At 44.5% G+C, this 12,652-nt stretch overlaps 1 protein-coding gene across 3 annotated transcripts in view; it reads right to left on the bottom strand.

Moving 5' to 3' along the window:
- Positions 1-12,652, bottom strand: part of Epb41l4a (erythrocyte membrane protein band 4.1 like 4A) — a 184,011-nt gene that overhangs the window by 28,585 nt on the left and 142,774 nt on the right. For all 3 annotated transcript variants that reach the window (XM_050134972.1, XM_050134973.1, XM_050134974.1), the window contains 3 exons: positions 5,673-5,763; positions 1,895-1,978; positions 1,279-1,392 (listed from right to left, as the gene is read on the bottom strand). In XM_050134972.1, the coding sequence (XP_049990929.1) occupies positions 1,279-1,392; positions 1,895-1,978; positions 5,673-5,763 (289 nt within the window). The remainder of the gene's footprint in view (positions 1-1,278; positions 1,393-1,894; positions 1,979-5,672; positions 5,764-12,652) is intronic.

Genomic DNA, 12,652 nt, shown 5'->3' with positions numbered 1-12,652 from the left:
GTCAATCTGCTTTCTAACCATGTTTCAGTTATTCAACATTCGGACACCTTTCTCTGACCTAAGTACTGTCCCTGCAGAGTGCTATCCACATCTCCTTTGGTGGCCTTCAGCTAAGGGGCTTCTGCATTAGCTTGTCTATTTTCTCCTCCCAAAGGAACAGGTGGCATCAAATGGAGCTCCTCCATCTTCCCTCCACCTGAAATAAACACTTACCATCTCCCTGTTACTTACACAACTGTCTTGACAACAAAGGTTAGCCCCTCCCCCTGCTACCTCTCTATGCAACTCCAGTCCTGATCACGTCTCTAAATCACCTTGGTGCACTCCCTGCTGACCTCACATATATGCAACTTTCCCTGTCAAACCCTTTTGTAGATTTTAATATTATCAACTTTTTCTTTACACCATTTACTTATTTATTTGTTTGTTTGTGTTTGTGAGCGGTCAGAGGACAGCTTGAAGGAGCTGGTTCTTTCCTTCCATCATATGGCTCCCAGGATTGAACTCGGGTCATCAGATTTGGCAGCAAGCACCTTTGCTTTCTGAGCCATACATCGGCCCTTAACATTGACTCTGACTCTAGACGGCTCCTCTTCCTCCCACCTGTCCCTCCTCTCTTTCAAAGCCAAACTTCCTCAGAGATGTCTAAAGATTCTGCTCCATCTCCTTCCCATATGTCACCCAACCCTCAACAGAGTAGACATCTCTTCAACGCCACTCCCAGGCCTTCTGTCTTCCCTCTGCCTCTAACTACTTAAACCATAGAAGACACACCGATACACAACCCCTGCCCTTAGGCTAATTTGGGGGCAATTAGGCATCCACACAAGCAAAGTCACATGTGCGGTTCCACCTATAAAAGACTGCAGGTTCACACTCTGCTTTGAAAAGGGCTCACGATGCTTACACAGCAGTATCACTTTGGAGGACAGAGCCCACTGGCTGTAAGCGTCGTTCTAATTCCCAATGTAGTAACATTTAATATGCATTACTGATACCCTGCAAGGCACAGTATATAGCTAGCATATCATCTATGTTTTTAAATTAATCATTTTAATACAGAAAGCATGTGACTATCACTATTTATAAAAAATATTCTCTAACACTGTTTCAGATAAAGACTTCAGCACCCCAGCTTGCTTCATTTTGAAAAGAACAGGCTTCTCCCGTTATCCTGAGGAGACAAACAGCCATGGCTTCCGGAGCACCATGGTACCGCAGCATGCCCAGGACCCAAAGCTTCTGGTCACACTGGCATGAGAACCCTGTTCCGCTCACCTTCGCCGCATGGGCTGCGCAGACTCGTTGTCACTGCCGCAGGACAGGTTACGCTGGCGGGTACAGGGGAACTTTGGTGACTTGGTGCGATCACTGGGTGAGTTGTAGAGCCCACTGGAGTGGAAGAGAAAGCTCACGGTCCAGCTCAGGAGTTTTCACAGGACCGAGTGTAGAATGTGAGCATTGACATCATTCGGACTTTTTTTCAGAACTGTACCCTGACTATAGATCAATGGTTCTCGGCCTTCCTAATACTCCAACTTTTAATACCGTTCCTTATGTTGCAGTGACCCCAATCATAAAGTTATTTTGTTGCTACTTCATAACTGTTATTTTCTACTATTATGAATCATAATGTTAACGTCTGCTGTGGGAACCTCAAGGGGGTTGAGAACCACTGCTCTGACCCATCATGAGGGCCTTGGGGGTGACTTCTTTATACACAGTGGCTTTCCTTCTTGTCCTTCTGAAAGGTTTCACAGTGGGAAACACGCTACTGACACCCACGTCAGCACTTCCTGAAGCCACAGGGCAGTTAGTGTCCTCGACTGGGTAGGCCGTGACAGATGTGCCGCCCTCTGCTGCCCTTCTCTCCAGGGACAGTGGGCGTGCTTACCTCTGGGGTCCATTTTCTTCCCACGGCGCATGAGCCTTGCTTCTTTGGATATCAGGGCTGTTTTCATTCTTTGCTTTCTTAAAACTTGAATAATAAAGAATGGAAAATAAGTTGAGCAAAAAAAAAAATGATGTTAGTCCACACTGATTTATTCAGAACTTATTTAACAGACATTAAGATGCATATGTGCACATATTTCCTTGTTTATAGCTGTGACTCATTCCAAAAAGAACCTATGATGGCTGCTTAAGAAGCATCTTTTTTCCAGTAAGCACGTTTGTGCCTCCTCCCTGAGCCTAGTTGCATTGCTTTAGGTGAGGAGAAGTCCAGCCGACCAACTGTTAAAAACTCTAAAGAGTCCATTCTAGTGGCCAAGATAAGATGGTGGGAACTGGGTGAGCCAAAACTAAGGAGTATGGCAAAGCCTATGCAAAATCACTACTTAGAAAGTTAATTAAAAATATTTAATTTAAATTGGAATATGGTGGCAAATGCATTTAATCCCTGCACTTGGAGGGCAGAGTCAAATGGGTTTCTAAACCCAGGGTCAGGCTGTTGTACATAGGGTGTACCTGTATATTATATGTTTATATAAATATGTTATATATTATATATATGTAAATATATTATTTTTAAGGAGTTTATAGGGAGCATTCTGCATGGATGACAGTACTTTCCCCAGAAGCCATGGGTAATCAGATGAAAATCTCACTATCAGGCATGGTATCAGTATTAGTATCTCAGTTTTGTCAGAGAGGCCCCAGAGGTACCCAAAATAACATAGGCTATTACCATTGCTCTTGCTTGTCCACCATAACTAGACAATGAGACCCCATTGCTGAAGACAACAACACAATTCAGTTGCAGGACATATAGACATCAAGCTAGAACTGATCCAGAAGCTTTCTCCCTCCTGGCCAGCTTTCATTGTGCTGAAAGCTGCTACGCAGGTCATCGGGACTTACTCAGGAGTGGTGTGTGTCCTGCGATCTTGACCTACCACACAACATATGCCACAGGTATAATAATGGAATGACTGCTAACAGGGCTAGCCAACTGCTTTCAGATGAAATTTGAGGCCTGCTCCACAAGAGACAATACTTGCCTGATGAAAGAGGGGTTGGGAGAGAGTGGGAGAGAGGGAAGGATCAGGGGAGGAAAGGAGGAGGGAGACTCCTTCCCAGGAAAAGAAGACATAAGAACTACAAAGTAGACAAAGGCAGCAAGATGAAAAGGGAGAGAACCCCAGTGTAGCGGTTTGGATGACAATGGCCACCACAGACACACGTGTTTGGATGCTTGGTCCCCAGCTAGAACAGTTTGGGAAGGATTAGGAGGTGTGGCCTTGTTGGAAGAAGTGTGTCACGGGTGTATTCCCAGTTCGTTCTCTCTGCTCCCTGCTTATGGATCGGATGCAACCTCTCAGCTACTGCTCCAGGGCCACGCCTGCCACCATGCTTTCTGCCATGTTGACTGCCATGAACTCTAATCCTCTGGAATCACGAGCCCCAAATGAAATACTTTCTTTGTGAGCCAAGTTACCTTGGTCATGGTGTTTTGTCACGGCAATAAAAAAGTAACTAAGATACTGGGGCATCCACTGACATGAGGCTGGCATTCTTCAGCAGTGGCCAGATGCCCTGGCTCCAGCTTGGGCTCTGAAAGCTAACTCTGGGCAGGATCAGGCTACCCTATCTGACCTCTGCCCAGTTTCCAGATATCCTGGCTCCATCCTTCCGGATCAGAATGACTTCTGAATGCCATTTCCTGACCTAGTATCGTCTTTCTGCCCTAAGAAAGTAAATATAACTGTTGTTGTTGTTACTCAAGCCCAACAAATTGTTTTAGATCACCCAGACGAACAGAGGGATGGATCAGCAGAAGGGCATGGGGCCACAGCTCACTTCCTCTGGAGTCTTAGCTTGCCGAGAAAAAGAGACTTAGCTGCTAATCTACTTTTAATCCTGGCCTTTTGAGGGATCTGGATAGATGTTACAGAATACGGCTGTGGCAGAATTCTTAGTAATAGCAACCAAGAGGAGAAAGGGGAAAGAGACAAGGATGTTGTAAAAACAGAACAAACGGACTTCTTCCTTAGGACACCGTATTTACACAGGGATAATGCACACCTATAGAAGACACATCCAACAAGTTCACACACATCAAAGGTTTAGTACATAGCAGGCATGTTTTACATAGGTCCGATATATTACTTAACAATGACTTAAAACCACAGTCTCAAAGAACAAATTCCCAGAATAAATGCTTCCCTTCTGAAATAAGAAAAAGTAAAGCACACAGCAGAGCTTCACTACAGTAGTGCAGAGTGTGTGCTGACTAAGAGAGATAAGGTGAAGAGAAAAGAAGGGAGGTGGGGAAAGATAGAGATGAACAAGGAATTGCAAGTAGATGAATGATAGCGAATAACGAAATCCCAGTGGCATGGTGACTGTGCTCCTTCCGCAAGGCCCTTCTCACTCTGCAGCCTGTGGGGGAACCTGCCACTCTTCTGTCTTCAAGATCGTGAGCAGCAGGGAGTTGCAAAGCTGACTGAATGCTTTCTAAGGGGCTTGGGATCTGAATATCATGGAAGATTACTGTTCTTGAACTGGATCTATCACAAGCACGCCTTGTACGTGCTGACAAAGCAGCCTCTACCCAGGACTGTGAGGCCAGCTAGGGAAATGCGGTCTTCATTAAAGATAAAGAATGCATCATTCTAAAAGGTTGATCTGTAAGGAGACTGCCCCAGAACTAAAGAGAAGAAAACAGGCTGGGCAGTAGTAGTGCACGCCTGTAATCCCAGCACTCTGGGAGGCAGGCGGATCTCTGTGAGTTCAAGGCCAGCCTGTCTACAAAGCGAGCTCCAGGACAGGTTCCAAAGCTACAGAGAAACCCTGTCTTGAAAAAATCAAAAAGAAGCAAGCAAGCAAGAACCAAGAACTGTAGGGGAGACATCACAGCTCTGGAGAATACTGTACTCCTCAAAGCCACCACAGTCCAGCTGAGTGAAGGGGCCATTATTTACTAAGAAAAGATGGAGTGGAGGATGACCTAAGGCATCTTTGTGGGTCACACATCTCTGACTTCTGGGACTTCTCCATGATGTAAGTGGTACAGGCTCTATAGGGAAAGTGAGCTCATGAAGGCTACTCATTGTGTGCTGCTGTTGCTGCTCCGTGTGCATAATCAGAGACAGGAAAATGACTCTGAAAGTCCCTTAGCAGAGAACAGAGCTGACCTTTCAGGAGCCAATGCATGTAGTGTATTAAGACGAAGTTTTCCCAGTGGGAACACTGTTGGGAAAACGGGTGCCAAGGACAATGACAGAGCTTTGTATGTATGCAATCTCTGAATTCTGAGGTTCTGAGCCCTCTAAAGTTATAAACCTCTTCCCGGGGCCACAGCGCAGTGCACCAATGTAAGGAATACAGTACATTAAACAAACACATCACCCCCTTTACTTCCCCACTTCCTTTGAGTTAATCCATTGTATCGTGCCTTTAAGAACCACATGGGATTCTCAGCATGCTGCTGAGGGTTGCAGACCACGCACAGTCTGTGACTTTGCCATGCTGTGACAGCAAGGGCACATCAAAGAGGGACAGGTTCCAGTGTCTGGATTTTGCCGACATAGTAACGTATCCTTTGGATCAGACACTACCCACTGAAGCCCCCAGGTTAAAAGTACTACTCAGTTACCAAAGCAAGAAGACCCGCGACCTTGCCGACGAGGGGGAAGAGCTAGTACAGTGCACATAACTGCACACACACTGACCTTTTCACTGGCGAAGGTGCGATAATTTTAGTTGTTCCTTCATTCTCCCCATTTTCCATGCCTGTGATTACCCGATTTATGTTGTTTGATCCTAGTAAAAAAAAACAAAAGCAAAGATGGGAGACAGAAGGAGAGCGTGAGAAGGGAAACACAAAGAAACAGGAGAATGATTTGTAAGTGCAATTTTAGGGGGCTGGGGCAACGGCTCTGTCAGTAGAACTGGTACCGTTCAAACATGGAGACCAGGGTTGGGTTCCCAGAACCCATGTCAAAAAGCCAAGCATAATGGTGGGTACTTGTGATCCCAACACTGGGGAGGTGGAGACTGACAGGCCCTGTCCTGGAGGCTCAGCAGTCAGCCAGCCCCAAGTCCCCGTGAGAGGCTATGTCCCCCAAAACAGGTGCACCGCTCTCAAGGAACAACACTCAAACACTCAAGGTTGTCCTCCAGCCTCCACAAACACGCCCACACTCTCACACAAAATTCAATAAGTAAAATATAATTTGGGGTAATTTGTGACACATTTTATTGATAGATTATGACTCCAAATAAATGATCAGACACTCAGTAAGCCTGAAATATACTAGCTGACACATCAAACCCTCAGCACAGTCCTGCCCCAGGGGTCTAAGCTTTGACTTCTGAGAAACACTAGGAAGTCCTCATACAATGGATCTAAAAATAAAAACTCAGACTCTGAAAGTAAGATTCTAGGATATGTGTTACCACCTTGGAATATGAACCCTTATCAGTTCTTAAGAACAAAGCAGTAAAGTTTTCCAACATGCCCTAACTGCTCCCATCTGAAATCACATGAACTCCCCCAAACTGAAACCCATGAGAACATCCCAACTCAAAATGCAAATCGCAAAAAGAATAACATACATGTATACATGTGATATGTACATTCTCATCCCCCCTCCTCTCTCTCTCTCTCTCTCTCTCTCTCTCTCTCTCTCACACACACACACACACACACACACACAAACACACACACACACATGCTCCCAAATGCACCTTTTACAAAACATGCCTCAAAACCTACAGCTGAATGCTTAAGTTTATTCCACCGCAGAGTTGCACACATGCACGGTGGGCCAGCAGAGGGCACCCACAGCAGACACTTCGCAGGGTTCCCTGGTGAAGAATCTGGGTCCTGATCTCAGGACAGAGACCTGCAGACAGGAATGACATGGTGGCTCCAGTGGTGACTCTTCTCACTCAGAGGAGGCTGTCTGGACGGGAGGGGCAACCAGCCAACGTGCGGCAGGCAGAAGTGTCTTCTGCAGGGCTGTTCTAGAGGGTATCTCCTCCACAGGCAGAGACCCACATCCAGTCACTGCATGCTAAGTACTGGAGTCATGGGGATCACTGGGAGACTAGCGAACACCAATATTTACTGAGTGCTCACTGTGTGTCAGGCACTGTTCTACGTGGTCTGTACGTATTTACTCGTGTGATCCCCAAAATATCCTTGTGAAGTAGACACTGACATCACTTCACTGTAAAGATACAAATACAAGTCTTTGGGGCTGGAGAGAGGGCTCAGTGATGAAGTGCACTCACTGCTCTTGCAGGACTTAGGTTTGGTTCCCAGCACCCTACATAGTGATTCACTGACCATCTCTAACTCCAGTTCCAGGGGACCTAACACACTCTTATGACCACCATGGGCACATGGAACACATATATACAGGCAGGCAAAATACTCGCACATGTAAAATAAATGTCTAACAAAACTGAGCCTTTCACCCTCTAGCTCCCCAGTCAACCAGCTTTGAGATTATCAGCTCAGCCACAAAGATTTAACTCACCCTGACAAAAAAGCACTCTTGTTTTCTCTCTGCATCTAAATGCCGCCACCTACAAACAGTGTGAGTCCATCGAAATTAAAGGTCAACTGAAGGAGAGGGAAAAGGTCTACCTGGTTACTAAATGATTAGAAGGAACTAGATGAAAAAGATTAAGTAAATTAACTTTCTCCCAAACAACTGGCTTTCAGACGAAGAAAAGATTTGGTGAGCCTGAGAGATGAGAACTGGAGCAAGCCTGGGCTAAGCTGGGAACACGGCTTTGTTGAGCAGACTCAGCTGGTCCTACTGGCAATAGGTGCTTGGTACGTGGCCCTCTCCTTCAGTTCAGAAGGAACAGCTGCCAGGAGCGGGGACAAACAGTTCTTTAGTCATCTTGATGATAAGCACACATGCATGTTCAATGACAAAAACACATTTATTTTACTCCTAAAGAACTGTACACAATTTATAACTTTGACATAGGAAGTCCTTCTGTATATGTGTTGCTTTTATTAGTTAATAAATAAAGAAGCTGTTTTGGTCAGTGGCTTAGTAGAATAGAGCTGGAAGTGGGAGAGGGGAGAAGGATGGACTAAACTGAATGCTGGGAGAAAGAAGGCAGAGTCAGTGAGAAACCATGTAGCCCTGCTGGAGACAGACGCCACAGACAGAACTTTACCCTGTAAGCCACAGCCACATGGTGATACACAGACTAATGGAGATGGGTTAGTTTAGGATATAAGAGCCAGAAATACACTTGAGCTATTGGCCAAACAGTATTGCAAATAATACAGTTTCTGTGTGATTATTTCAGGGCTGAGTAGCCGGGAATGAACAAGCAGGCTCCTACAACATAACTTGACACTTGTCATGTTACTCAAACAGCCCCACTACTATTCACTTACAGCTGGACTGGGTGAGCACATGACATTAAAATGAAAAACAAAAGTCACGCTTGGCAATTGAGAAAAACTTATAGGTAAAGTAAAAGGACAGAGAGGATCTGAGTAAAGGGTATTTTTCCATAATAATAATTTCTTTTAAATACCTTCAAATATCAATTTATAAACTTAAATATATTTATCTTATATTCTATGTCTGACTGTTTTGCCTGAATCCATATATGTGCACTGTGTACACGACTACTACCTGCAGAAGCAAAAAGAGGGAACCATATCCCCTGAACTTGGAGTTCTGGATGATTGTGAGTACCGCATGAGTGCTCAAAACTAACCCTGTGTCCTCTGCAGAGCTCTTCAATTGCTGAGACATCTCTCCAGCACACACGCACACACACACACACATTTATAAATCTTTATGTTTAATTTTATTTTTCTTAATCATATTTTATCTTTTCCCTAAACTTTAATTTAAAACAAACAAATAAAAACAACTACATTTAATACTTAAGACAAAAAGTCAGGAAACATTACGGCCATCCCCAAAACAAATCTGAGAGCTTTAGTAAATCAACCACTATCCCAACACAACTTATCAGAAGAAACATTGTGTTCAGGAAGAGAACCTAGCTTGTGTGAACTGTTTCCATTTTCTTTGCATACTGGCAGTACATACTCAGCTTGCCTTAGCTGCACCAGCTTTTCACTACATATCATGGATAAAATAGATAATGATAATAATAGATAATAATAAAATATCAAAGGAGAATAAACCAGTAAAAGACGCCTTTTTTAATTCCACAGATTACGGTCAAACACACAAATGCTCAAGAAGAAAATTCTCTTCTACCACCAAGAAGATATTCATTTGCCAGAACACAGACTTACTAAACTATAAAACAAAAGCAAGTTTTCAAGCACGTGCTCTGGAAACTAGAAATGTTCCTGCATCCGATGGCCAATTACTTAAAGTTCAAATTCCTGACGTCAGCTCATCCAGACAAAGGGGTCCCTACCGCTCTGAAGAGTTTCTGGCTTCAAAGTCCCAAGACAGCAATTTAAGTGCATACACCTCCTCCCTGTAGACGTACAGACTTCCCAGCATCGATTTGCTACATGTCAACTGCAAGATCAAACAAGGCCTCTACTAACACGCTAGAGGGTAGATTAAAAGGACGGGAGCCGTGCGGAAAGCTACTGGAAGCTATGTCAATGCACAAAGGAATCTTCCGCAGTTCATCTACTTGCAGTTTCCTGTCCCTAGCACAGCGCTGCCCAGCAGTCCCATCTTTACCCGTACAACCAACTTGGAGATGTGAGGTAGATGGGCCCAAAGGTATCTCTCTCCCAGTCCTCCACCACAGCTACAGATGCACACATACTGGGAGACAGGCAGCCAGAGACATCCTTCTTCTCTACAGCTCAGAATGCCCGGTTCAAAAACAAAAAGAGACTGTAGGGAGCCTCGCTGACTCGGGAGGCTTGAAAGTTTGACTATCTGAAGATCTGGAAAGCACACCACCATTGGAGAGCCTGCTAGCAAGGGTGGAGCATCCTTCCCTCAACCTTCGGGGACCCAATGACAGCCCTCATCTCTGAATGGCTGGATGGAATCAGGAAGTATCTCAAGTTCCCGGATACCAATTATTCTTTCCCATGGTTTGAGGACAGATTGCGCCACAGGAAGAAAGAGCTAGTAGCTGAATTTCTCAAGGCACTGGCTATTCCCCCAAAGCCCAAGGGGACCCTACACCTTGGAGGAACAGAGAGCAAGCCTTCCCTGGCCACCGTCTCTCAAACCCACAACTAATGTTCTCCTGGTCTAGGGTGGAGGGGTCATTGCCCCTGCTTCAGTGAAGGATACTCGGCCACTCACTGATTTATAGTACACAATGCACATATATGAGGATTACTTTTAAAAATTATTCTATGTATGACTATTTGGCCTGCATGAATATACATATACTACATGTGTTCAGTGCCCATATAGGCCAAAAGATGGTGTCAGAGACCCTGTAAGTAGAGTTAGAGACAATTGTGAGCTTGTCATGTGGGAGCTGGGAATTGAACCCAGGTCCTGAGGAGGAGCAGCCAGTGTTGCTAACCACTAAGCCATCTCTCCAGCCCCAAGGGTTATTTTTAAAAGACTTAGTTGAAAGAAAGTTGGAAATTGTCTTTTACAATATGTATTTCCATGTCCGAGCTCCTTTTTGTGAGGTTGTAACCCAGCAGTATTTAATTTTTTCACGCAAAGAATTTTTAAGCTGGGCGGTGGTGGTGCACGCCTTTAACCCCAGCACTCAGGAGGCAGAGGCAGGTGGATCTCTGTGAATTCGAGGATAGCCTGGTCTACAAGAGCTAGTTCCAGGACAGGCTCTAAAGCCACAGAGAAACCCTGTCTCTGTGAGAAAAAAAGAATTAAAAGCTATGCATCTCGGTGCGTGCATACAAGATGGAAAGTTGCACCTTTTCCTGGAAAGTTTTCTGGATTGGTTATTAGGACAGTGCTGGCCTCCTCTGTGTTTGGATGAGTTCCTTCATCTCCTATTACTGAACACCAAAGAGAACTGATGTTTGATGTTTCGTAGTACAGGGCAACAAAGCCAGATGGTATTGGGCTGTTCTTTGACGACAGACTTTTTGTTACTGATTCATCTTTTATCAGTATCATTTTTATCTGTGACAAAATACAGACGTGAATTAAAATTCCCTAGATGATAAAATTACCTTCTGGGGCTGGGGAGAACAGGGGCTGTGCAAACACGAGCGCCTGAGTCTGACGCCCAGCACCCGTGTAAAAAGCAAGTGTGTCTGTAACTTACATGACCTGTGACCCTTGTGCGGGAGCAGGTGGGGTGGGTGCAGAAACTAGATCTCTGGGGCTGCCTGGCTGCCAGTATCCTATCGCTGAAATGGCGAGCTCCAGGTTCAGAAAGAGACCATCTTTTAGAGAAATACGGTAGAGAGGGACAGGCAGGAGACCTGACACCCTCCTCTGGCCTGCACACCCTTATGCACAGACACACACCACATGCACATATGTATACCACATGTATATCACACACAGAGGCTCACAACTGCCTGTAACTTCAGCTCCAGGGTATTTGATGCCTTTGGCTGGTTTCTTCAGTCACCTACATATGCACATCTGTGCACACACACACATAAACCAATAGCAAAATGTCTATTTCTTTTCAATTTTACTGTTGGCTGGATGTGGTAGCGCACACTTTTAATCCCGGTACACAGGAGAGAGACATCAGCAGGCAGACTTCTGTGAGTGTTTAGGGGACAGCCCTGCTCAACAAAGCATTCCAGGACAATGAAGGCTACACAGTGTGAACTTCTCTTTAAAAAAGAAAAAAAATACAAGGCTACACAAAGAAATCTTGTCTTAAATAACAAAGCCAAACAAAAGAAAGAATTGCCTACTGCTAGACTGGAACAGTTTAACAGAAGAGACTCATTACAATTTTAATTCCTTTTTTTTTTTCGGTGCTGAGACATTTTAAGCACAAAAACAAGTAGAAAGAAAAAGTATTTTGCTAAGGGTTCATATGACACCCCACAAAGGGGTCACGATACCCCACTAAAAGGTCACATGACACCCCAAAGCTCCTCCAAGAATTCCGTACCTCCTCGTGACACAGCATCAGCAATGATCCTGAATATTTGTCAGGTCACAGGTCCTTCAATTTTGCAGTGAGTGAAAATGAGAAAACAGCTCAGAAAGTGGATGTTCCTTGATAATTAAAATCATTTACTTCCCAACACCGCCAAGGACGTTTAAAGACACAGATACAATAGGTTTCAGTTGGAGGAGAGCTCTATTTGCCTTTGTAAAATGTGGGAAGGGTCACTGCAAAAGGCACAATGGAGAAAAAGAAAAAAGATTTCTTTCAAAAAAAAAAAAGAAAAAAAAAACTAGTAATCAATCCAAACGACTGAATTATTTGTGTCCTAGAGGGTCTCCATGATGTCCCTCTCTTAGGAATCAGGTCACATGACCCCAAGCAGAGCTCTTTGGAGTTGGAGAAAACAACAGAAGCAAGCTATCAACATGCTAACAGAGAGGGATTGGAGGGGTGAGAGGGAAGAGAAAGAGAGACAGAGAGGGGGTAGTAAAAAGTCTAAAAAAAAAAAAAAAGCCACATGCTTTGCCTTCCAAACTGCATTTTATTATAAATTCCTCAGCTACAAACGTAGGGATGGATGAAAAATGCCAGCTAGACATGTCCTTCAAAAACGGCTCCCTTCACAGTATCGTCATAGGCTACCTCTAGCCAT

Source organism: Alexandromys fortis, unplaced genomic scaffold (genome assembly GCF_014885135.2).
Source record: "Alexandromys fortis isolate MF-2015 unplaced genomic scaffold, M_Fortis_MF-2015_v1.1 scaffold_25, whole genome shotgun sequence".
Taxonomy (NCBI): Eukaryota; Metazoa; Chordata; class Mammalia; order Rodentia; family Cricetidae; genus Alexandromys; species Alexandromys fortis.
This window is presented reverse-complemented; position numbering and strand designations above follow the sequence as displayed.